The sequence below is a fragment of the Aphelocoma coerulescens genome, chromosome 4 (genome assembly GCF_041296385.1).
Source record: "Aphelocoma coerulescens isolate FSJ_1873_10779 chromosome 4, UR_Acoe_1.0, whole genome shotgun sequence".
In the NCBI taxonomy this organism is placed as follows: domain Eukaryota; kingdom Metazoa; phylum Chordata; class Aves; order Passeriformes; family Corvidae; genus Aphelocoma; species Aphelocoma coerulescens.
The window spans coordinates 2,148,132-2,174,763 of record NC_091017.1 but is presented as its reverse complement, the minus strand read 5'-3'; the positions used below and the strand labels follow the sequence as shown (position 1 = coordinate 2,174,763).

Below are 26,632 nucleotides of genomic sequence, written 5' to 3'. Positions count from 1 at the left end.
TAAAAGAAAAACAAAACCTGGTTTTCAGCAGCTGGGCAACTTACTCCAAGTACAGAGCTTACCCTTGCAGATGTTGTGATGCTGGTAAAAACCCTCTCCACAGTTCTCCAGGCACTGGCCCTGGCGCAGTGCCAGAGGGAAGGAACAGGCGGTGCAGTGAGTGGCCAGAGGTCCCTCGCACGTGGAGCATGAAGTGTGACAAGCTGATAAAGAAACAGAGCACACAGAACTGAAACATCCCATTTTCCCTCCTTCAGAGTGGTGTTGCTGACTACAGCCTTCTCCAGCTATAGAAAACTCCCAGCTGGAATGAGACTCAGCTAGGTGAACTAACGAGAGCAGAAGTGCATATGCCTTAATAAGTACTAATAGTAATAACTCTGGCTCACACAATGTGTTGAGTATGTATCTCAGCATGTTTCGTGAGGAAAAGAGGTCATTTGAAACAATCCATCACAAGTGAACTGAAGAAAACAAGAAAAAATATCAAATTCACTGTCCCCACTTGCATTTCTGTGCTCTTAAAATTCCCCACATCTGGGGAAGAGCAGAGAACACAAGGAGGGTGCCTTGAGAGCCCAGGAAAAGGTCATGCAAATTACACCTCTTACCTCTGCATCTTCCACTGCCACTCGGGAAATATCCATCTGGGCACTGAGGAATGCACTTCCCCTCGTGTAACAGCTTCCCTGCAGCACAGGTCACACACCTGGCTGGCTCTGAAGAGCACCTCTCACAGGACTGGCCACAAGCTGTCAAGAGAACGGCTCATTAATGACATGCACTCAATTAGGGAAGAACAACAGAGCCATCAACCTCTGCCCATGTATGGAAACCACCCTATAAATCTTTACACGGCAGTGTACAGCAGCAGCAGTTACCAGATTGTTCAGGAAGGAGAGGGGGAAAGGGTGATCTAATAAAATGGTAATTTCCCACCTCCCTTTTTTCTTTAAAGTGGGAAAATGCAGCTAAAATCAAGCCTGATAATTTTTCTTATCAATTCCTGTGGTCCATATTATCCCAGGCAATCAGCTCTGAAGTGAACTGACCTGTTGTCCAAGAGCACCATGGAACTCTGGCTTCCCTAAGGCAATTTGCTGCTGGATATTTAGAAGAGCCAAGCATTTTATTTAACCAATTTCCATTTCCTTTCACCAGACAAAAGAGATCTCCAGCTGGGTATCAAAATGAATAGGTTTGGTAGAGGGTGAAAGGTCTGAATCTCAGATGTTTCAAGGAAGAGCTACGGGGTTTCAAGAAACCACTGGCAATAAAAATCAAACCTAAGGTAAATTTCCTTTTCAGCTTAAATGATTTTCAGCTGTAAGATTTCAAGCCTGCACACTTAAAACATAGGCAAATAAAACTGCCTGGTTTAGACATCAACCAAACTGAAAGGGAACCTGGTCATCCAGAATAAGCACAAATAGCAACAATTTTGCCAACATGTTCCAGGTTTTAAGCTCTCTCTAGTGGGCTGTGGCTCAGACACATCTGTGTGAGCCACACAGCTGAGTCCAAACAAGCCCTGACTGACCATGGATAGTCCTCCCAAGCAGCTGGTGGTGGCTGCCAACAGCAATCCAGGCTAGACTGGAATGCGTGTGGCAAATTTGAGATTCTTTATTTGAGATCTTATTTTTTCCCCCTTCAGGATCTGTCTGACTTAGGTCTTTTAATTCCCTCTAGCCACCTCTTCTCCCTTTTTCCCAGCAAACCTTCCCAGCTCCCCGAGCACATCTGCTGTGCAGGTATTAGTTACTGTGATGCTGAATTATAATTAAATTTACAGAAACCTGCTGGCAAAGGCCATTTTTCTTTCCGCAGACAAATGGATTTGTCAAGCCCTCAGAAACAACTCAGGCTTTCAAGCTGTTCAGTGAGGAAAAACCCCTTCAACCTTTCAGCATCTGATTAGCGTAAATGAATTAATAATCTCACAAACAAACAGCAGCTTCCCTCGCCCAGTATGAATGCACAAGGTGCAGCTGGCTTGTCAGACATGAATAAAGTCACAGCTGCTGCATGGCTAAATGAAATATTGATTCCTGCCTGTGCAGAGCATTTCTCTCACAGGTATTTACCAGTGCAGATCCCATCCTTTGGGTAAAAGCCCTGGCCACAGCTGGCCAGGCAGAGCCCCGCTTGGAGCACATGTGATGGGTCCTTGCAGGACAGGCAGTGGTTCTCAGCAGCTCCCCAGCACGACGAGCAGGACTCGTGACAGGCTGCAGGGGAGAACAGTGCAGGATTAGCCAACAACCCCCTTCCAGACAGTTCTTCACAGCCAAGAGCCTGCACCACTGCGCTTCTTCGCAGGTTTGCTCAGGCTTTCACTGCCACAGAAAATGGAAAATAACAAACACAACCCACTGCTGCTCTTAGGTTAGAACCCTTCATCCAAGCCGTCCCGGCAGGACAACTTCCAGCTGCATTTTGCACGTGGAATGGGACACGCAGCACACATCAGAGCACGCAGGGTAGCTCTTATCAGCCCAGGAAGTGTTGGGAACACTGTAAAGTCCCTGGTGCCAGGGGCTGTACAAGCACAAAGGGAAATAGGAAGAGATCCCATCACAGGCTACTTAAAACTCAGATCCTTGGGGTGACTGCGGACAGTAACCCAGCTCCGGGCACAAACACAGAACTGCGCTGCAGGGCTGCAGTCGAGGTTTGGCAAAATGAAAAACAAGCCAGCCTGCTTCTAGAAACAGCTCCTCCTGTCCTTCCAGGTGCAGAAGGAACTGACTTAGGAATCCTCACATGCCCAGCCTGAGTAATTCTTCGGGAATGGGACACAGGCTCCTATTAAATCCTGTGCTACCAGTGGTGCAGCAATGGTGCAAATTACAGTTCTTTTAGCTATTGAGATTTTTTTTTCTCAATCACACCCAAATATGTTCCAAAGATGTTCTTCAATTTATTATTTCACAATAAGGCAGGTACACACTTGTGCTCCCAGTCTATGGCAGGTGGGAGAAAGGGAACTTCTTGATTGCCCAGCAAACACGTCTGAAGCTGCAGCCACCCAAGAAGAACTCATCTGTGAGTAGCATCAGTGCAATGCAGAAACCAGCAGGCACAGCAGCAGCTCATCCACAGAACTAAGAGCACATTATACATGAGTCATATGGCACACAGGGACATAACACCCCCTCCCAGGGGATTTCACTGCTGCCCAAGGCAGGGAAGTGCTATCAGCTCCATCTCACATGAGGGAACTGAAACACCTGGCGTTGGAACAGGGAGTGTGCAGGGGGCAAGACACAGGACATTGGAGCTCATGCCCAGCATGTGCTCCTTTGGCATTCTGGATGCTTCTTCTCCACACTTCCACTTTGGTTTATTTTCCCTTTTCTTGCCTCAATTAGCTGTTTGCTCTCCCTCATCTCACCCTCCTGCATCTTCTTTCCCTCCACCTCATTCCTGATCTTTCCAGCGTGCTGTGGCTCTTCTGGCTCCTGAACACTCCAATGTGAGGGGTGTCTCAAAAGGACCCTGGGCATCCTGTACTGGACAGGGTCTTCCCTTCACAATCCCAACACAATGAACACCAACCATCCCATCCTAAGGCAGAGCTTGTGCATATTTTCCTGCTCCAGTCGATAATTTCCCTTGCTGATAAAAACCCCTGCATCTCATTCAAGCTTGGATCATTCTCAGGGCACGTCTAGACTCGAAAGTTAACTGCAGAGTATGAGTTCATGCTGTAAATTTCTAGGCAGTGAAATGTCCTCACTTCACCTTCCAGACCAGAGTGTTATGCTCCTCTCTGAGCTCACTCTAACTTTCAACATGTTTTTGAAAGAGTGGGCACCAGGACTCGAATCCTTTAATTACAGACTTCCCACTGCACAACTGGGACCCCTGCCTGTTAACCTGCCTCGGTATGTCAGCACATCTGAACATTTCCAGTCATTTGCAAAGTTGTCAATTCCTCCCTAGAGGTGCTGCTCCTTTCCAAGAGACACTTTTCCCTGCTGCCAGCCTGACTCTGCATTTAAACAGCTACCAGTTGGCTCTTGCTGGCCCTTGGCAAAGCCCTGTGAGGATAGTGAGGCCCCGGCACAGGTTGTCCAGAGAAGCTGTGGCTGCCCCATCCCTGGAAGTGTTTAAGGCCAGGTTGGATGGAGCTCTGAGCAACCTGGACTAGTGGAAAGTGTCCCTGTCCAGAGCAGAGGGGTTGGAACATGATAATCTTTACGGTCTCTTCCAACCCAAACCATTTTGTGATTCCCTGATTCCGTGATTACAACCCTGCCTTCAGAAGCCCTGGCTCCTTCAGCACTGGATCCCTGCCAGGCTCAACAGCTGCTCCTCGCCCAAACAGCCAGGCACCAACTCTGTGGAAAGAGCAGGGGGAAAATGGAAGCATTCAATGAGCCACTGCCAGCTCAAACATCTTTGCCTGCAGCAACCAAGTGGCTGTGTGAAAATAAATCAACAGAAGTGACTGCACGGCCAGGAAGCTGTTTCCACCCCCACTGGCTACTTCCAGTTCGGATCTGTAGGGGCTGTTTTGCAGCTCACCAAACTGTCTCTCTGCAAACGCATAAAACATTCCCAGGCCTGACCACAGCAGGAGGGCAATGCCAGGGGTGTCCCAGTAAGAACACAGAAGGCACTGCTGGGCTTTGGCATCCCACCGATCTGTGCCACCTCTCCCCTGCACTCCTGCCTGGGAGCTGGGCAAGCTCAGCTTAGCCACGCTCAGCCCCGGCCCCTGGGGGATCCTCCACAGCCAGGGACAGCAGGGAAATGCAACACAGGGAGCAGAAATCCAAGCGCTTTGCTCCAGAGCGAGCCGGGTCTGGTAGTGTCAAGTTACACACTTCAACATTCACATTTTGGGAGATGAAAGCAGAAACACTCCAGTTCTGCCTGGGCTTTTGAATAATCTTGAAAACATAAATAATTAAGTTAGAAAAATGCAGTGAGAGCATTGAACGCTGCAAGTCCTTTGAGCCCTTCTGTTCTACCACGCAAAGATAGTTTACTTTTTCTTCCCTTTGCTTTGCCTTAGGTGGGGGAGTTCTGTTTCTGCCAAGGGAGAACCCACCACTCTGCCTGACACAAACTGATCCACAATCCTTAAATCCACTGCTACATAACTGAACTTATTACCTTTTATTCTCAATTTTACTTTCTCTTAATGGTTTTAACTCTTCACAGAAGCAAGTGGAGGGATGGGGACAGGAAACAACCCTGATGTAGGATTAAAATAGGGCAGAGATCAAACAACTGTAATCAAAAATTCAAAAGAGATTCAGTTAGACCAGCTGTTATAAAACATGAACAAAAGGAAAGGCGAATTCACTGTGTTTTTCTACAATGCAGACAACAGTGTTTCAACAAGAGGATAGAGCAAGAAACCTGGTGTTAAGTCTCTTTCAAGTCCAGAGTGAGTTCCTCAAGAGGGACTTTACTGGAACTATAGCAATTAACACAGTCTAGTTCATCCTTTCTGTGATTTAGGAACATGCTCATTGTAGATGCTAAAACCATTATGAGGAAAATCTTTCTGAGCAGTCTGAGGCCTGTCTCGACAATCTGACCAGAGATTCACAGAAATAAAGAGGATACAAGGAAAGAGTGAATGGCAATGAATTACAGACCACATCTGAAATGTAAGACTTTCTCCACTGGCTTGACTTCATGCAGGAAATGCAGCCAGGCAGAACTAAAGCAAATTGGTTTAATTCCCTTGAGGAAAGAGGAACAAATTTTCCCAGCAACATTCAGCTACAAGCATGCGTGACTGCAAATTTGGATGGAGTGTACAATCAGTAATCGACAAACCAGCAATAAAATGAAACACTAGCCTTTCCCTGGCCCTTCAGCAGTACATGGGCACTGCCAATTAAAACACCCAGAACAGGTGGAAAGGAAATGGTGAAATAAAACCAAGTGAAGTCGAAGATTGTTTGATACTTCAGTCTATAAATTCTTTTGGACTGGGTCTCTCTTGTCTATTTATACATCCACAATGGTGCCCTGGGCTGTAGTGGCTGCCAGAGGACACAGGTTTTTCAGACTTTCAAACCCTGAAACAAGTGGTCAGCTCTTCAAGGGGAACCACTTCAGAAAAGGAAGCTGGACTTACCATCTAAAGTGCTTTGCCCTGAAATGTGCCAAAAGACCTAAGCCTGTACTTAATTCTAAGCAGGAGGGTTAGTTCCAAAGAAATTAAAGCGATGGCTCAGAAGTTAAGCATTTGCTCCACCCCTCTGCTGAATCAGAGCTGCAGAAATAATTAGAAGCCTTCTACAAAGGCCAACATCAAGATGAGAAAAGTGTTAATTTTAGAGAAAACAATTAAACTGCCACGATGAAAAAGCAGCTGCTTTACAGTTTGGGAAGAGTTTAAAGTATTTCAAAGGAGCAGGAGAAGCCTGTAAAAGCACTGTCATAGTTCTATCAAAGAGAAAGCTAACTTCCCAATCTTACTCCCAGTCTTTCCAACTGCTAAGATAAAGAATTTAGACACATCTCAGCATTTTATAGAATTACTAATTTACTTTGTAAAAATGCTTCCTGAGAGCAGTGAGCCCAGTGCACTTCCAGGAGGAGTGCATAGTATGGATCAAATGAATAGCAAAACAAAGCAGGAAACTTCTTCAGAAAGTGTCTTCTGAGTCCTATCAATCCCCCACCCCTCCAAGCAATTTTCTGTACACCTCAAAGTACCATATCCTGAAAGGGCTGGCACGAGCAGGCACAGGCAGTCTGCCCTGAAGTCAAAGAAACACACACATCCTCCTGGATCAAAAGGCAAGGCTCAGGGTGTCCCATCATGAGCAAAATTAGGGCAATTAGCAAAATCCTGCTCCATACCCTTCGCACCACAAAACACACAGTCACATTTCCAAGTGAAACTGCAATTGAAAGAGGAAGTGAAAAATGTCAGTGGTGAAAAACATCAGTGTTCAAAATGAGCAGAATGAGCAGAACTGCTCCACTGAGGAGCTGTCATTAATACTTCCCCAAGCAGTAATCAATTTTACCCTGTATGACTTGGTTCCTCTGCTCACTCCTTCCTTTACTCTAGAGTGAACATTAACACCTATGTCAACAGCAGATGCTGCAGGAGAGGGGGCTCTCATAGCTCAGGTACAGCTTTTGCCTGCTCTTTTGCCATCACAGAGGACTGCAGCCTCTTTTGCTATGAGGTACCTGTGCAGAGGAGCTGATCCTGGACGTAGCCCTTCCCACAGGAAGTCACACACTGCCCGTCCTTCAGCAGCAGGGGTGTCTGGCACGAGGAGCACTCAAATCCATTGGTGCAGGCTGAGCAGGTTTCATTGCAGGCTTCCAGGAGAAAGAAGGGAGAAGAAAAATCAACCCCAAATACCTGATGCAGAAAGATCCCTCCCTGCTTCGACAAAATGAGATGATTTTGCCTCATTTCAGCTGGAGAGTTCAGGAATTTGCATCTGCTTCCGTCTGAAACCTCACAAAGTCTCATGGTTACAGCACAGCTCGTGCCTGAATGCTTTTCCAACCAAAGCATGGCAATCTCTTCAGAAGGAACCCATGGGATCCCACAGCCAGAAGCACAGCATGCAGCACAGAAGGGGGCTCTAATCCCTTGCAGAAGTTACCTAAGCAGGCCCCCCCGTGCTGGTAGAAGCCCCGTTCACACATCTCCACGCAGCGCCCGTCCTGCAGCCGCTTCCTGGGGTCCCAGCAGGAGTCACAGTGATCAGAGGCCTGGGAGCAGCTCTCACAGTCTGGGTGGCACTCACCTGGCAGGGGGAGAACACACAGAGGGGGGAAAAAAGCAGCAGTGTTGGCAGCCAGGAAGGAGCAAAATAATGCAACTTCGAAATCAAACTGAAATTCATTGCTTATTTCTCTGGGTGGTACAAGGTGTGCTAGATTTGGAGAGGGATTGTATATACCAGATTGTATCGAAGCTGCTAAATATTTTATGGCTCTGTTTAGTATGTGAGAAGTCATTATATAGACTCAGATTTTCTAGGCAATTGATTAAAAGGGTATTCATTGTCCACGTGGTTTCTCAGCAGTAAAAACTGTAAGTCACCAGAAATTAACAGTCCGAAACAACCTGAATTTGAGAGTCCTTAAGCCAAACCCTGCAAGGAGCCAAGACTCTGTGTCCATGCCAGGTCAGAGTACAGGTGACAGACTGCTCCCCCTCCAGAAAAACCTTGATGCCACGACACCACAGAAGTACTTCCTGGCCACAGGTACTTGGAGAGATGCAGAACGCAACAGTTTTTCTCTAGGTGCAAAAAAGGCCTCTCTGCTCCAAGCCAAGTGTTCTCAGGGAGGCTCCAAGCCAAAAGTTCTCAGGGAGAGGGAGTAATTGCTGGTTTTAACATAAATACAGCAGTGCCCAGGGGCTTTTTGCTTTCCCCTGGCTGAGAAGGAGTGGGTTCTCTCTGCCAGCTTCCCCCAGCACATCTCTGAGAAGCAGCAATCAATTTTTGCTGGCTTTATGGAAGCAGATGCAACAGGGGCTGCTGTTCTGGGCTCACAGACTGAACTGCTGCAAGCTGCATTTTGCATTTGTTTCTCATCCCCACCACTGAAAGACAGAAAAACACAGAGGGAAAACAGCAGGTTTGGGTAAGGGAAATTGCCAGTTACCTTTTAGGGCACAAAAAGTGCAAGTTTGGCTCTGTATGTCCAATACCATGACTCCAAAGCTTGGGTTTTCCAAAATGCTACCTTGATGGAAGCTAAATGGCTAGATTTTCAAGGATAACCAACAGACAGAGGCACTTCTTGATAAGTAGAAGGGAGAGGGGCTGAGAAGACTTTTATCTGTCCCCTCCTCAGCAGCCTGTGCAGATGCTGTTCCCTCTCAAAAATCCAGGACAATTCCATCAGAGCTGCCTAAGCCCTGTTTTCCTCACTTTTCTATCTGTAGTGCTTTGCATTTCCATTAGCATGCACCAAATAACAAGCTTTAAAACAAGAAGATGGCAAATGTGCCCGGGCACTCCAGCACAATTAAACTGTGAAGCTATTTTCTTTTTAATGAGATAAAGCATTAACTGAAGCACCCTGATAAAACCAAAGTTATATGAATGCAACAAGAAGAGCTACAAAAAAAACTAGCAACCCACAGCTAAAGCCTCCCAACTATGAAAGGTAAATCCAGGGGAATGACAATATCCTGGAGAAAAGGAATTTGTAGGCAAAATTACCATATTGCCAAGGCTATCCTAGTCTTTCCAAACAATTATTAACTGGCAGCCATTCAGCCTCAGGTGAGCTTGTGGAACAGCAGTGTAAGCACATTCTTTCTTCTTCCCACTCCCAAGAAATAATCAGGAGCCCATAAAGTCCAAAACTCACGCTAGGATTCAGAAAGGAGAGGTGGAAGAAAAAAGAAAAAGACATAACACTTCCAAAACACCAATCCTAAGGAGAACTTCTTTTGCCAAAAGAAAGCTGTCATTTAAACCAGGGGAAGTCACTGGGAGCCTCAAACCTACCTAAGAACTGAATTGCACGGAAACGAGTTAATTAGCAACTGCGAAGTGGAGACAAGATAAGAGTCCATGCGGGGATCGGACAGGGGCTGGGGGAGCGAGGGCGGCAGGGGTTCCCGAACAAGGCAAGGACGGCCCTGGCTCTGTACCTGGCTGGCAGCGCGGACAGCAGTCTCCCTTCCCCTCCGGAGGCAGGCTGCCCCGCGGGCAGGGCGGGCAGGAGCGCTGGAAGCAGGTCACCTCCGCGTCCCGGCACTCGCATTCCCGGCACGGCCCTTCTGCCCAGGTCTCCCCGTTCTGCAGGAGAAACACGGCTTCAGAGCCAAGGAGAGCCTTGGCACTGCGTGGATTTGCCGGGCATGGAGATCTCCGGGTGAAACAGCACGGGGATGAAGGGGTCGACACAAAACAGACAGCAGGCATTTCAAATGATCACAAAGCTTTTCTGCCAGTTCCTCTCTCAGAAAGGACAAAGCACCAACTGGAAAAACCCTGACACCTTAGTGTTTTACCTCACCTAGGGCAGAGAAAGGGGTCTGAGCAAAGAAAGGCTCAGCATCTAAAAAAAAAAAAACCCCACGCAATTAATTAAACTTCTCATTTCCCACAACTGTTGGCAAAGAGCAGCTTATCAGCTCCCGTTCTCATCTGTGAGAGCAATGAGAAGTCCACTACTGGTATATTTAAACCAAGATAATCAATGTTTCCTTTATCTTTAACTTCAGAGGGAAGTTCCTTGAAAATATTAATAATGGGCTCCTGCTGCAGTAAAGATTATAATCAGTGGGATACATTGGCAGAAAGCTCCACACTGCCCCAGCTTCTATTTTACAGGATTAAAATCATCTGGTTTTAAGAAATGTGCAGGAAACCTATGAGTAGGGATATGAAATATTAAAGGAGAATGATTGATTGAACTGCACAAAGGAGACCAAGGAAATTCTGCAGCAGATGCACACAAGAAGCAATCTGCAGGCAATATTAATGGATTATTTTTCTGCTACACTTGCAAATAATATCCCTTCTCAGAACCGGAGAGGGAGAGCCAAGCCCTCCAAACCTTTGTGAGCAGAACTCACTCTTCCCTGCTCCAAAGTACAAGGATACTCACAGCTTTGGTATGTTCTTTGTAAACACAGAAACTATGACTGGAGATACATTCAGGACAGCACTTCCCCTCTAAGTGAATTAATTCTTCACCCTGTGAAGAAGAGAAAGGTTGCAGCAATGCAAACGGAATCAACATCGCCAAAACCACTGTGGAATGCTGAGGCAGAACAGCTCTTGCCCTGGAATGCAATCTCCAATATCTAATTTCACCTTATCTTCTCTCTATCCCACTTCATCTCTGTAGGCATAGTTTGAAAAATGTGCTTAGTGAATATTGCAGTTGCAGAACAAACCTCAGAAAAGGCCTCGGAATTCAGCGATAAGGCCATTATTTCATCCCTAAATCCTGCAGAGAAATACTCCCCCTTTTTACTGTGGATCACTAGGATTGCACCGGACCAACCTCAAGATTTCAATGCACAGAAGCTTACCTTCATTTTGAATGTTCTACTTTTATTTTCCCAGGAGAATTTCAAAGCACATGCTCTATTTATCCCAGATGGAAAAAGCCTGTCCTTTGTCACAACTGTACAACTCCGCAGATTCCACTTAAATCACTTCGGTTTGAAGATAAGAATTTAGCAGCAGGAGAAAGGAATAAAGTGCCCCAATTCACCACAACTCTTTGTGCCTGAGTAGAAGCTGAACATTTAGAAGAGAGAGACACTTTGTCCTAGGGAACCAGGACACAGCTCACAAGAAACAGCTTCAGTTTCCAAGATTACCAAATAGTTTTTTCTGATTTATGCCAACTGCGTGTCTGTTCCAGGATAATTTTCCCTGTGCCACACTGGCACAATCTCTTTTTGAATGGGAATTATTAAAGACACGGCCAAGGTAACAGCAGCACTGGTCACTGTTGAGTTCCCCAAGGGAGAACGCTCTGGCATCCCAGGTGCATTCCTGAGCAGGGGAACAGAGGAGGAGCCATCTGGTTCTCAGTCACCGAGGACCACACACAGCCTAAATCTCTCTCTGCTGCTTCTATACATTTCTGCTCTTCAATTACTCCAAAATGCCTTTGGCAGGGTTTGGATCTCATGTCACTACTGTGTACTGTAAACTCTCGCATCCCCACCCACATGCATAAACACAGGCTATAGGAAAACTGGGAGCACCTATCCATGCAATATGGCTTGCCTAGCCCAAAAAAATGCAGCTACGCTGCTCTGCCAAGGCTCAGAAAAGGGAGAGGCTGTGGGAGATAACTTGTGGCTTTGCTGCAGAGAGATTGATCATATTCCAGGTTGAGAACATGTACTCCCAGCTCACAGCCTGCTGAAAATGGCTTTTTGAGGATTAGGTCAGAATCAACACGGACACTTTGCTGGACAAGTTTGTTTGAAAGGGTTTGGAGCTAAACCTCTTGCAGTTCCTATCTGTGGCCTCATTATTACTCTTTGAGTAGGATGATGTGACCAGAAAATTAATAGTGCCTTATGAAGAGAGAAATCCAAGTGCTCCTGGCTTCACGTCGGCTCTGATTTATTGAGGCAGGTGCCTAAATAAACAGACCTGCAACTTCAGAAGGAAAATGCAAAGGACAAAGAAAACACAGCATTTGTTTTTTGAGTGAACATTTTCTTATAATCAATTAATGCACACCGTGCACTATTGAGGCAAACTGAGACCAAACATGGCTTGGGGAGTTTCGAACCCTACACGTTAACATCTCCAGCTATTGTTCTGGAAAACACCCCTGGCTTTTCTGAATAATGGATTTTTTTTGTCAGTACCCAAGATGTGAGCGTGAATATTAACTAATCCTCCCCACTGAGCCATGACAGCACGCCATCATCATTAGTGTAAATGATCCAATTTACAGCCAGGAGCACGCAGGCAGCTCGCTCAAACAGCTGCAAGTGCACAAGATTTTATGGCAACCACGGCTTTTCATCCAGCAAAGTCTCTCTGTGCAGTTTTAGGTCGGGTGATCAGCAGCAGCACCATGGCAGGGGTGACTTTGGGTCCCATGCTCAGTGCATTTTGGCTGTTCAAAGGCACAGTCACAGGTGAACAAACACTTTTATACCTTGATATGCCCTTTTTGGCATCATTTGGGAGTCCATGTGTGGATTTTCACTCCTTTGAACACTCATTAAAACAACCTAATCCAGTGAAACCATTATGTCCAGGCTTTGGCTGGACTTCAGACACACCACAAGGGTGCTGCTGCTCAAGATTTAGCACACAGAGGCAGAGTCACCAGAAAAGCATCACCACTGAGACAGAAAACCCAGAAGGCTACAATTCCTTCCCTTTTCCTCACTGACACTGTGGAATAGTAGGTATAAAACAGGTAAGAGCCCACCAATTAAAACAGATCATAGAATCACAGAAACGTTTGGGCTGGAAAGGAGAAGTGGCCTTGGACACTTCCAGGGATGGAGCAGCCACAGCTTCTCTGGGCAACCTGTGCCAGGGCCTCAGCACCCTCCCAAGGAACAGTTCCTTCTTAATACCTAATCTAAGCCTACTTTCTGTCAGTGTGAAGCCATTCTCTCTTATCATGTCACTCCAGACCCTTGTAAATAGTCTCTCCATCTTTCTTGGAGCCCCTTCAGGTACTGGAAGGCCAAGATTAGGTCTCCCGAAAGCCTTCTCCAGGCTGAGCAATCCCAATCCTCTCAGCCTTTGCAGTGACAAACAACACAGAAGTCTTATCCCACTGCAAAAAAAAAACAATTCAAAGCATATTTGTACATGTGTGGGTGAAGCATTCAACCCTATCTAAAGCATTTTGCACATCCAGTGCAGAGCAAATATAACATAACATGGCAGGGAGGATATTTGTTTTGGAGTAAACAGCACTGGGAATAAAACACCCTGCCAGCTTCACTTCCATGCTAAGAGTGGCATGGAAAAAATGAAGAAAAGTAGAACACCGACTTCCACATCCAGCTACCTTACTGAAGGCCACTGTAACACACAGAATGAGCATAAAATGAACATTTCTTAAGCTTTTAACTATCTCTGACCTGTACATTTTCTCCATGTTCAGCTCCTGGTAAATCCAGTGATCACCACCGAACCCTCTGTGTGTCTGACCCTCCACTACAGCAGGCACACACAGCATGGGAGGGAATCCAAGTTAAATTAGTCACTGATTCACACTGGTTTGCTTCACAATGGAAGCCCACTGTGCAAACTTGCACGGGCAATCCCGGGTTTGCTCTCCTTCCCTGTGAAATGTTTTTGAGGGGATCACACAAAACAAGGGCCAGTTTTTGGAGCCTCTCAAGTCAAGAAAAAAGAAAAAGGGAGGAAAAAAAAAGATCTCAAGACTTGACACATCCATCTTGGTAGGAGAAAGCCTTTCTCACCTTGGCACACTCTACTTTGGCGCACTCAGCTCCCTGGCAGGTGACTTGCCCCTCCTGGCACACGCAGAAGTCACAGCGGGTGCTGTTCCACATCTCCCCGTGGTGCCTGATGGTGCCACCGTCCAAGCAGCTCCCTTTGGAAGACACACACGCCTCACAGCACTTCCCAGGGCGCTGCACCTTGTTTTCCCCCTGAAAACATCAGCCAGCAGTGAGCAGGGCTGTCTGAAGCCCTTGGCACAGCAGGAGGTGTAGCTGGGGTATCAGAGGTGGGTGATTTTTCAGTACCTTCTGACAGGTGACAGAGCCACAGGTCTCCCTCAGACATCTGACTTCCCCTCTCTGACATGCACACACTGTGCAGGCATTTTTTTTCCACTGCTCCCCATGCTGTTGAAAAGGAACATGGATACAGTTGTTTAACACTCCTGGCAAATAACCAAATTCCTTCCAGAAACCTGAGCTGCTTATGGAATATGATGGCTCCTTCTGCACGTCTGTATCAGATAATAAACTTTTCTTAAAAAATGCTGATCTCTACATGATCAGCAAACAGGAAGAAGAGGGATGAGGTCTAGATGACACTGTGGGTGTGTATTTCTCATTAATTGCAAGCTCATGGCATTGGGGAGGCCTGAACTACTGTTATTAGCCAAAAAAAAAATCATTGACAGAAAATCCCACATACATACATTCATTAAATAATGCATTAAACTCATTCCAGATGAAAAATGAAAGCTATAAATACTTTGACCACTGGTGCTTTCTGCTTTCCTCCTTCAAAACAAGTGTGAAAAGGAAGTGCCTCATCTGCTTCACCCTGCAAACTTCCTTTCTGCTGGCCAGCAAATTCTTATCTAGGCCTAATTTCTTTCAGCTCTCCTGCCTTTCTGAGAGGGAAAAAAGAAGTGTTTGTACTAAGCTATCAGTGCTGGCAGAAAGTCAGATGCTGGGGAGAAGGGAAAGAGAGATGTGCCAAAAAACTGGGAGTGGTTTTGGTGTGGTTTGTCACAAGTCACCTGGAACGTTCTTCCTGACACCGAGCAGGGCTGTGGGACACATTCTGGGCAGCATTTTCCAGGAGGCAGAACCATAACTTCATCCTAAACAGAAGGCAGAGACAAGGAAAAGAAAGCATGGACAGTTAACAGGGGGGTCAGCATCAGTGCTTGGAATTCCAGGCATTTAGCATCTGTGGGATAACCCACTGCCACTCAAGGCTTTGTTTTGGCCCAAAAAGCAGCAAAAGAGCAGAGTAAAAGGCTTGGAAGATGTTTTCTCCTCCTCAATTTCTGGGCTTATTTAGATGGCAACTGAGGTCTGAATACATGGAGAGATGCAGACAAATTCATTCACATGACATAAAGTGCTCATATTCAGGCATACAGATATACAGAGGAAAAAATAAATATACAGCTATGCAGGGAAGCACAATAAAGCAGGAGATGGATGAGAGGATTTTTTTTCTGGAATGGCCACATTTTGAGGTTTTGAAGGTGTGATTTACACTCACCACCTCTCAGGCATCTGCACTGTTTTAGTTAAATCCATCCATACTGTCTGTAGAGATGTTAAATTACGCTTAAAACTGGATTTTTCTAATTTCAGGGGTTTTATGACAGATTTAAATCACGTTGGAAAAGGCTGGCACTTCACACCAATGTAACTTTTCCTGCATGCCTCAACTCCAACCATCCAAAAGGTGTCTAATTCCACTGCTCCCAGTCCGTGTCCATCCAGTGGTTTGGAACAGCACTGCTCATCAGCACCTCCCTCCAGCCACACCAGGATGATCAGAGACAGACTGGGGGTCTGGAATTAGAGTAGGAATGCCAAGCACCATCACCTCATCTTCTTCATTAGTCAGATCCTGGGCTTGCAAAGAAAGAGTGGAAGACTTTGTACAAAAGTTACCAAGGACAGATTTCCCAGCAGAATTAAAAGAACTTTTTTGTGCATTTTGGTGGCATGCAACAGGAATTTTTGGCATTATTTTCCTTCAGTAACTAGGGAAGAGCAAAGTTATCTGAAAGATGGAAGATGAGAGTTTAATCCTGGGAGAATTTTTGTCTTGGCTTTTGATGGAGTGGAGAACGAAGGAAGGGACAGAGATAAAGGCCCATGCAAGAAAATGTTAGGTTTGATTGAGATCAGAACAGGTTCCTTGCACATCCTGCTAATGTCCCTTCCACAGGGAAATGTCCTTGGTAGGAAATATCTGGAACACCATCAGAATTGGCTTTCTGCTGCATTAAGTTGGATGCTGCCAGCCAACTACTCTCAAATACATCACAGCAACAACACAGTCACTCCTGTTTTCATAAATTAGATCCTAATGATTAGCTGATTAAACATTAGTGCAATAGCTCAGCAGGTAACGCCAGTCCAGTTGGAGTGGGAAAGGAGGGATCTAAAGCAGGCATAAATTTGTTTTAATGCAGAGCACTTAGTAAATGAACACTAATGGAATATCTCAGGACAAAGCAAAACACAATTAGCACACACACGCATGAACAGGTGGGCTTTCTTCTATCCAAAAAAAAAGTGTTAATTGTCCAAACATCTGGTCCAGTAACAGAAAGCTGGGAAAGCATCAACATGGAATAAAGTTTATGAGTATTGCTTTTGGTTTTCTCAGTGAAGAGTTCTCAGTCAGGGAGCTTTTGGATCAATCACTGGAGCGTGGTAAGAGATTCAGAAAGAATCGGAAAATGGCAGTCCCTCAAACATAAAGTCAAGGTCAGAGACAAGGATTTCCAGGGAGCCAGTTCCGGGCATGCTGTTGGAAAGGAGTACACCAAGGGGCCCAAAAAAAGGGTACAATGGGCCCAATGAAAAGGATCCAAAGAGCACAGTCACACCCTTCAGCATGTTCAATATAATAACACAAATTCTAAAAATTGAGTGATTTGCCCAGAGTTTGGAGTACTGTGTACAGTTTGCTGCCTTTACTAACCCAGTGTTAATGCTGTGTAGAATCCTGTAGGGTTTTGGCTGCATTGATTCCTGCCCAAATGCTAAAAACTCATCACTTGTCCACAGCAAAGACCTTGGAAACAGGAATGTCCTTGTTCTCCTAGCTGGACTAAAACCGTGAGCTTGCCTAGGTCCTCTTCCCAGTTTTGTTGTTTTCTAAACACAAACACACTGCTCTGAAACTTTTCTTTCAGCTCAAGTTACCTTGTATTTCTGAACTCCTTAAGTCAAAAGGGGCATTTCATCCACATTTGAACTACTCTCGAATGCATTTTTAGAGTTCTTGTAAAAAAAAAATTAAACAGGACCTGCAAATCAAACTTTCCAGCTGCAAACCAAGCACTGAAATTTGTGTCTATAAACCCCATCATAAATCTTGTGCTTTCATTCCTTCGCTCAGCAGAAATAAAAACATTTCCTGATCAACTCTAGATCACTTTTTTAGTAGGGAAAAAAAAAGCAGTTTCTTCAGAATTTGTGCTTAGTTAGCCAGCAAAGGGATGAGAAAAATAAAATGGTGGGGAAAGAAGGTATTAAGGAAGACACGCACGGGCTTCACCATCACTCCACACCATTTCTGCAGGTCAAATACCCCTTTCCCAAATTGCCCACTTGTCACCCAGAAGCTTTGCTTGCTAATTTGGGCCCCAGCAGGAGAAATGCATGTTGCCCATAGAAAGGGAGGTGCTGAGGAACATTCCTAGAAGGCTGGAGGGTCCTGACCTGGCTGCAGAGCAGAGGCTGGCAGGAAGCTGTGGAGCACTGAGTTGCACCATCCCTGCAGACACATCTGGAGCACCGCCCCAGGCTCCAGCCCTCTCCATCCTGGAACACGCGGCCATCGAAGGAGCAAGGCTCTGAGGGACAGGAAAACAAAGGGGGAGTTTCTTTTCCAACACCCTTTAATTCCTTGCTGTTACCCATAATTAAAAGCACAGCTTTTGTGCATCTCAGAATTCAGAACTGCAGTTTGTCAAAGCAGGTAAAAGAGAGTAACAATTCCACCAGTTTCCAAGGGGGTTGTGAATTAAGAGCTCTGGATGCACTTCTCCCACTGGGATTCTACAAGAAAAGGCATCCAACAGCTGAAGCATTCTTGGAACTTGCAGTCCAAATGCATAGGAAATACCCGAGGTTTTTTTCCCAATTTTAATCTCCAAAATGAGGACTTATTAGACACATCTGCTCACTGCTTAAAGCTTGTCCCCACCTCTTGGCCCATGGGTGAAGCCATTAAAAATGTAAATATGGTGGCAGGACAGAAAGGGAATTAAGAGACTTGCCTGACTCCAGAGTCTTCCCAACAAAAACGAACAAGAAAAGACAAGCTTTCCAGATTTGGGACTAAAAGGATGTTCTGAGCTCAGCTCAATGGAACCAGACAGTCCCCCATTCACATGCAGTACTCACCACCACGGCCCACACATTTGGGACAGCAGGAGCCCTGGGCAGTGTCCTGCAGCTCCCCTTGTCCACAGGTGAGGGCTGGGCAGGTCCTGGGGCTGCAGGTCACCTTCCCATGGGCACAGGAGCACTGGACACATCCCGAGCTGGCCCACTGCGTGCCATGCTGCACACAACACAACCAAAGGCACGGTGAGAAAGCACAGTGAGACCTGGAAATAAGTCTTGTCCCTTTTCAAGTCCCTCCTCTCTCAAGGATGAGACTTGCCACTGACAAAAAATAGCTTTCTGACCAGCTGGCAGTGGAATTGGGATGTGAAATGTGATTTTAGGTACAAATGTGTCCATATCTTTGTGGGGATGCCTACCCAAAGGACAGGCTCAAAAAGAGCCAAAAGACAAAAGCTGCAGCAAGAGAACCACACAGGAAAATGCAGCAATGGCATAAGAAGAAATGTAATGTATTATGATAAAATATAGCACCACCAAACCACAGGCACAAAGAAATATGAGAAGAGGAAGGGTGTGCTACCCCTCCTGTTTTTGTTTAGCTTGCACCAGCTTCATGCTGGCCATGCCTCATGCTGAAACAGAGGGTTGAGAAATCCATCTCAGGTGTAGACAATACAGTCCACATATGCAAATGTCTGGGCATTTTAGCATATTCCTTGAGATTTGGACCTGACTTTCCTCTTGTCAAACAGAGACGTCTGTAAGAGACCACACATAGGACTTGAGTTTGCTGTTAAGCCATTTTTCTACATTTGCCAGTTGTTTGACATGATTCATTAACTACTACCCATGAATCGTGATGTTTTTCTTATCTCCAGACAATTACTCTGATTGTTTTGGCCTTTCAGCCCCCCTAGGTGAAACCACATCCCAGAACCTGCTTCTTGAATAATTCAGGATTACAGAATACAGAACCCAGGTCGCAGAGCAGCAATCAATCTCCAGCAGCCATAGATGGCTGCTGAGAGAAAAGCCTTCTCTGAGGAGAGCTAATATGTCAAGTTCACTGTGCTTTGCTCCCCTCCTGATGTTACTGCACTGTCTCAGTCATCCCCAGAAACAGCAAAGAGAAGGAACAAGTGGGGAAATTTCTCCCATTAAGCCATGCAGGACACACAACTGCTCAGCGACACGTTCCCCTTCCGCAAACCCTGCTGACCAAACTCCTGCTGAATTCCAGTGTCTGACAGTGCCAGGATATAAATGCAATGATCTGTCCTTCCCCTGCACACCAGCTCAGCATCCTCCACTGGCTGAACCAAGCGGGGAGCTAAAAACAGGTAAGGATTGTCCCAGCTGAGGAACTGGACGGAGCACTCACGCTGTGGATCTGTCCTTCGTGCTGGCAGAATCCTTCAGCTCGGGAGGCACACTCAGGGCAGCACTTGTTGGAGGCTATCTGGAGCACTTCTCCCTAAAAAGAGACAGGATTCCAATATGCAGCTGACATCAAATAGGGACTTTAACATGAAGGGGAAGCCATGAGGCCTTGCTGGACCTGGTGCTCCCAGTTCAGACAGGAAAGGTTTCAAGTGAAATATAGATTGCTGCTACACCACATCCCCTTGCTGAGAGAGGTGGCACCTCACTATGTGTATTGGACATTTTACCTTCAAAATAGCAGCAGAATTTACACCCTAACAGTACAACTAGGAATTCCCCAGCCAAATCAGTTTTCAAAGAATAGAAAACACTTGTCCAAGACAAAATTCAAGATTCTTCACTGAAAGACCACTGAGAAACAAGGGACAGATGTTGCTGAAACAAGATCAGCAACATTTGCATAAATCTCATAATGAGTAGATAAGAAATAAACCATGGAGAAGGATGGTGATTTCTGACCTTGCTCCTCAATGGGCGGTTTAGCCTTGAAGCATGAAAGGACATTTTTCTTCTGAGATCCTTGGTGAGCCTTTTCAATGTTTAAATGACCAGATGTTTTTGGAACACTTAAACATTTTGTCTTGAAGATTGCCCGTGTCAAGGAGTCACACAGATTCATTTCACACTAGAAACCTATTTCCCTTCATGACCTTTAAAGCTGCCACCTTTTCATTTACCCAATTTTCATCATTTTATCCCATGCACTCATTATTAGGTGTGCCATGACAGCACTTTATTTCCCTCCTCTTTAGCACAAAAATTGCTAATAGTTCAGTCTAGCTTTAATCAATACCCAGCGATAATAATGGGGAAAACCAGTAAGAATCAAAATTATTTCCTCATTAGTGCTGTCATATTGGGAAACATTTTAACCTGCTTCACAAAGCCATATAATTATACTGACAGAGCCTCTTTTAAACACTCATTTTCACTGCTATTTGTGCACTCTACCCCAGCAATCCAGATGTTAATGCAAGACCAATCCCATGGCCAATTAATGAAGACCCAGACAAAGACAAGCAGGAGACAACGAAAGCTCAGCAACCATCACGAGGAAGAAGAAGCTGGAAGACAGACAATCTCAGCTCTGTTGTTGCTCAGCAGAGTGGAAAGTGCCCATCTGCATCTTCGAGGGAGCCCCAGCTCCACCTTCAAATGAAGGGGGACTGGAAGCTGGGCTCATGCTGGGAGGTTTGAGCCCAGTTCAGGGGCTTCCTTTGGGATCAAGCTGCTCCAACACCCGGCCTCTGGCTGGAGTGCGGCGAAGGGGACAAAGGCTTTACACACCACGTGTTTTCACTCCAAGGAGTTGTGGAAGGACACAGAGCCTATGTCTGGCTCTGGACAGCCACACACACTCGCCCCTTACCTTCTGGAAGTCACACTGAGGGGGCTTGCAGATTGTAGGCTCACAGGTGACAACACTGCTCCGGCAACGGCAGTCTTGGCAAGAGTCCGGCTTCCAGAATGTGTTGTTCTGCAAATAAAGTTGGAAAGGAGACCCATGCAGCACAAGGCATGTCCTGTTTTAACAACGTGTCTCAAACAACTCCATAGAGACAGACTGGAACAGAGCCCCCCTCCCTCCCACATGCTTATCAGGCCCAAGTTGGCACTTTTCACTCAACAACTTCCAGCACGCAGCTGAAAGACAAGGCCATGCACGGCCAATAATCAGCTCCAACGGCGAGATAATCCAACCTCCAAGAGCTCCAGGTGATTACAACATCTCTGGAAAACTTCCCTGTAATCAAGTGCAGACTGTCCACACCGCAGGTTGATCCCAGCTTGTGCTGAGGCAGCACAGGTAGCTTTGAGGCAAACCCACTCCTGGACATGTGGCCGGGTATGAACAGGCTCTACGTGGGCACGTTTATTCCAAAACACCACGAAGGAGAGTCTGGCCCAGCAGACGGTCTGACAGGTCTGGAAACAGCTGTCTCCACCGCTCGATCAGTGCACCCAACTGGAACACCCACAGCTAATTCACAAGGGTTTTCACCACCCGTGCTTGACCCCCTTCCATTGCCTCCATGCTGAGGTCGTGATCCCACGCTGCCTCCACAAGATAATGGGAAGAGGAGGATCAGTTTCTCATCTGAAACACTCTGTTCCGCTAGACAATCCCTGTCCCTGTTGTACAGACAAACACTGGGCTAAACTCCCACCACACAGGGCGTTTTCCTGTGTAGGATGGACAGCCTCTATCCCAGGCGTAGAGCCTCATTTTTAATGGATTTGCAAGGAGACCAGACCTTGCTGCTCATTTACACGACATAGTGATTTGCTTCAATTTACTCGCAGGGCAAAGTACGACTCAGGCAAATTAAGCTCCGGAAGGATGATTAACAATTGAGTGCTACGAGCACATTTACAGCTAAGTACTAAAACTGCAATTAAGCATAATGATGAAATACTGAAATGTGCCTGAAAGGCCCAGTAGGCCGCTTAATGACAGAAAAAAAACCCCTGAAAAACCTGGCCACTTGCTCAGGCACTTCTGTTGGGTGCTGGATCAAGAGTGTCAATCTGCAAACAGTGGGACAGCCAAAAACATTGCAAAACAATCCTCGTGTCTCTCCCCTGCTTTCCAAAAGCATTTCTCCCACATCAAACTGTGCTCCTCTCTCGTGGTAAAGGTCATGCACAGGTGAGTGCAAACACTCCATCAGCATCAGAAATTTAGGGTGATTTTCTCTTAATGGAACGATGGTGGCAATGCTGACCTTAGAAGGCACACAGCCCCTCGGGGTAAGGCACCAATAAGGCAGGCAAACAGGGACAGTAATTCCTGCTCAGGAACACAGCTGGTTCTCCTCTCTCTCACACAAGGCTGCGGCTGCAGAACAGAAACCCTGACAGCACCTCTGCCAGCAGATTTATGGTGTAGTTAGAGAAAAAATGAAGGTTAAGTGATGTGCGTGCCAAGCTTTAGCTAACACACATCGGAGTTAACCCATCCCGCTGGCTTCAGCAGCGCTCTGTGTTTGAAATCTGGCAGCTCCCTGCAGGGAAGCCAGCCATGGGGTAACCAGGAGTGGGAAGGGAGGGGGCACATCTGTGAGATGAGTGCCTCATCTCTTGGTTCTCCTAAACCTTCACCTCCGGCCTCTCATGCTTATTAAAATAAAAAAAAAAAAAAGAAAAATCATTTCCATGGTGGAATAATAACCAAAGGACTCATATGGGAAAAGGTCAAGACAGAGCCACCCTTACCCACATTTTGAGATTTAAATGCTCAGGTTTGTGGTAAGAAAACCCCTCTTTGGTCTCCTTCCTCCCATTTTCTATCACAGCCCAAGCAGGCTGGCTCCTAACTGGGGGCTCAAATCAGCTGCTTCTAAATTCCTTTTGCCTGGTACTGGATCAAAACCGACACGTCTCTGCAGGGTTTTAAAAATTCATTATCTATTTAATAGTCAGGAAACTATCACCTGATTTGTTGGGATGTGAGAGTCTTCCAAGCATTTCACGGGTCTCAGCATCCAGGTCTTTGGACAATTCAACATTTACCTTAAGATTCCTGGCAACAGACCTAAAGTCCAGTTTGGAAAGTCTGGGTCCCATGTATTTGTCCTGCTGTGAGGTTTTGTAAGTGTTCACCCATAAGTACCTACAAGGACACTTCAAAGCTCCCAGGCAATACAGCTTTAAACATAAGGCAAGACTTCACAGTGGACACTGAAAGAACTGCCTGACGTCTTCTCCACGGCCCTGTACCTCAGTGGACAAATTATCTGCTGCAATCTAAGTGTTGGACTCCAATCCTGTTGAGAGTGTATTTTTATCAATGACAATTTAAGGGCCTTTTCCCTTACAAATACTAATATAATTAACAGTATAAATAATGAAATACTATGCAGAGAGCACTTTGAAGACAGAAAGCATTCCTTAAGCACCAAGTAGCGCCATTATAATTTATTTATTCCCTGGATTTCCCTACATCAAAAGAAGAAATGATAGCTATTTCAACTGAATTTTAAAACACCACGCTGCAAGAAGAGATACATCTACATTACTTGGGCCAGCTTGCAGAACAGGGGCCAAAAGAGCAAGAATTGCCCACAAACCTTTTGAGCCTGCAGACACCCAGACCAAGATGAAATGAAATAAAACTGGAGACACAGGAACACAGTGTGAGCACGTGCTGGACTTGGAGAATACTGATGAGGATTTAGAGAAAGGCAGGGGAGAAAAAGATAAAAGAAGGAGGCAAGAACACAACCAGCAGTAAAAGCAAAGAAAAAGTTAAAGAGACAAAGAGCAGAGGTGGCGCAGAGGGAGCCCAGAGCAGCTGTGAGTGCTCCTGGTTTGCTGCTGTCACCCTGTCACATTAACCAGAGCACAGAACGACCTAAATCTCTTGGACCACAGCTTTTTCAACTGGCTATTGTAACTTCAGACAGCGGCACTTGTCCCTCCTCTACCTCAGCAAAAAAAAAGCAATACCCAACAAATCAAAAATAATCAGAGTCTGCTATTAATATGTGAAAAGCCTCAGTAATTTAATCAGGTGCCACTTAGAATGGGATATCATCCCACCAGATAACAGTCTGTGTGCTATTCTGGTGCAGTGACTGGGGAAATAAGAAGCATACAGCTGGTTTGTGTCCCCTTTCCAGCTCTTACAGCTTCCTGAAAATATCCAGTCCATCCCTAAAATGTCACTGGACGCTGGGGTGTCCCCTGCAGCGCACAGGACCTGTAAAGCTGTTCACTGGGGTGGTGGCATTGCTGCAATTGCTAAGCAGAGTGGAGCCAGCAGAGCACAGCTGCAGCCTTGGTGTCAGCCAGGGGTCGAGCTGCAGAGCTGTGGTGTCACGCCAAAATGAGGCGGTTGTTGCTCATCATGTACCCCACTAATTACCCGATGATGGAGAGGGGTCTGGAGCACCTCTCTCATGAGGAGAGACTGCAGGAGCTGGGCCTGGTTAGTCTGGAGAAGACTGAGAGGGAATCTCATCAATCCATACGGATATCTCCAAGGAGGGTCAACAGGATTGTGCCAGACTTCTTGGTGTGCCCAGTGACAGGACAAGGAGTAACAGCCATAAACTAAAACACAAGAAGTCCCACCTGAACGTGAGGAAGAGCTTCTTTCCATGAGGGTGGCAGAGCACTGGAACAGCTGCCCAGGGAGGTCATGGAGTCTCCCTTTCTGGAGACATTCCAAACCCACCTGGATGCATTCCTGCGTCACCTGCTCTGGGTGACCCTGCCTTGGCTGGGGGCTTGGACTGGGTGATCTCCAGAGCTCCCTTCCAACCCCAGTTATTCTGGGATTCTGTGATTAACTCTCCAAGGGGCTGCTGGACTCTGCTCTGGGGAGCGGGGAGGCCGCACCACAGGGAGAGGCCCCAAGGGAGCTCCAAGTCTAAGTGTCAGGTTGGATTTACCTCCCAAGTCGTTCCTGTGCCAGAGACAACTGAGAAAAGGCAGGGATCGGGTGTCTTAGAGGAGGAATTCCAGGCTGCTTTGCTGAAACCGAAGGCAGAGCCCAGAGCAATTACACTTTTGGTAACAATTACCAGCATCGCCCACCGGCTGCCAAGTGAGGAGCCTTGGCAGCGCCGCTTTCATTTGTCATTTCCACTCCAATTACTTGACAATGCCAGGTAATTGGCAGGAGAAGCCCGAACGAAGGGGAAGTGGAGAGAGCACTGCACAGTGTGTGGGGATACCCATTAATGGAGCGATGAGGAGATGAAAGTAATTCAGAGACACATAAAGGATTCCCAGTGTCCATTCGGGTTTGGATTTGATGTTTTATCTTTGGCAATGGGGAGCTGTTGCTCTGCTGAGTGTGTTTTCAGATCTGGTATTTGCTCGCATATAACAGAAACTCCTTGACAAGGGGGTTTTAATGGGCTCATTCCAGCATGCACACAATCAGAGAACAACACAGGAACGACTGGGCTTGGAAATCAAATGGAAATTCAGCTCCTCTCAGTGGAAACAGCTTTAGTCCTACAGTCCTGGGAGAGTACAGAGCAGTTAAGGCAAAGCGCAGGGCTTGGTTAACAACACAGCAACATGAACACACTGTTTTGGGAATTGGGAACTAGTTTTCCCCTTCTTCCAGTCAGGGAATTAGGAAGTTACATAAAGTAAAACAAGGTACTGTTTTCACAGTTCAGCAGTCTGCCACATTTCCAGCTGTTAAAGTCCTTCACCAGTTATACCAGCCTTGTAAAAATCGAGTCTAAAAAGAACATTTCCCAGTAGTCCTCAGATATTTCAGGGACATGATATCCCAAAATATTCTTCAAATACTTAGGTGCTGTTGTAATCTTTATACTATCTTTCAGACAGGCACAGAAGCAGTTGCCAGGAAAGGGCCCAAATGAATGAAATGCACTGAAAAAACAGGGCAGAAGGAGTAAAACTATGGCTTAAAATCATTGGTTCTAACCAGGATTTAAATCAGCATGCAGAGATCTTTGTTCTGACCAACAGGTCAATATTTTGGGAGCAGCAGTGTTCCTGTAGAAAGGTCAATGCCTTTTGGTTTGACACTATTAGATTCACCCAAATCAACTTGCAGTCTGTTTGCAAACTTTCTTTGCACATTAAATCCATCTATAAATGGACATGGTGAATGACTGATAGCAAAAACAATGACTATTTTCTCCCATTTTCTTATGCAGCAGATTTTTTCCATGCCCAATTGTGTGTTGAGTTTGATGAATCACACACACCCGCAATTCTTCTCAGCATCCAGGAATAACATTTGGGGTCCTCCTGCTGGGTTTTCTCCCCTTTACCCAAATAGTTCCTAACCTGCCAACTGGCAAATTTCAAACATCCTCCCCCCAAATGACTTCTGAATGGATATCAAACTGTTAATGGATGTCAGACCCGGAGTGCTTGATTGAACAGCTGTGGAAAAGAAGGGAGATAAGGGATTAATTTAACCTAAACTTGATCACAGCTTTAATGATAGCACTTATTACAATA

General features: G+C 46.0%; 1 protein-coding gene across 5 annotated transcripts in view; it reads right to left on the bottom strand.

Annotated features, from left to right (window-relative positions):
- Positions 1-26,632, bottom strand: part of FRAS1 (Fraser extracellular matrix complex subunit 1) — a 114,853-nt gene that overhangs the window by 55,847 nt on the left and 32,374 nt on the right. For all 5 annotated transcript variants that reach the window (XM_069012427.1, XM_069012426.1, XM_069012429.1 and 2 more), the window contains exons 3-16: positions 21,045-21,152; positions 19,614-19,706; positions 18,287-18,446; positions 17,600-17,733; positions 14,920-15,003; positions 14,189-14,290; positions 13,901-14,092; positions 10,579-10,668; positions 9,617-9,764; positions 7,605-7,748; positions 7,177-7,311; positions 2,088-2,231; positions 612-752; positions 63-203 (exon numbers count right to left, since the gene is read on the bottom strand). In XM_069012427.1, coding sequence (XP_068868528.1) covers positions 63-203; positions 612-752; positions 2,088-2,231; positions 7,177-7,311; positions 7,605-7,748; positions 9,617-9,764; positions 10,579-10,668; positions 13,901-14,092; positions 14,189-14,290; positions 14,920-15,003; positions 17,600-17,733; positions 18,287-18,446; positions 19,614-19,706; positions 21,045-21,152 — 1,816 coding nt within the window. The remainder of the gene's footprint in view (positions 1-62; positions 204-611; positions 753-2,087; positions 2,232-7,176; positions 7,312-7,604; positions 7,749-9,616; positions 9,765-10,578; positions 10,669-13,900; positions 14,093-14,188; positions 14,291-14,919; positions 15,004-17,599; positions 17,734-18,286; positions 18,447-19,613; positions 19,707-21,044; positions 21,153-26,632) is intronic.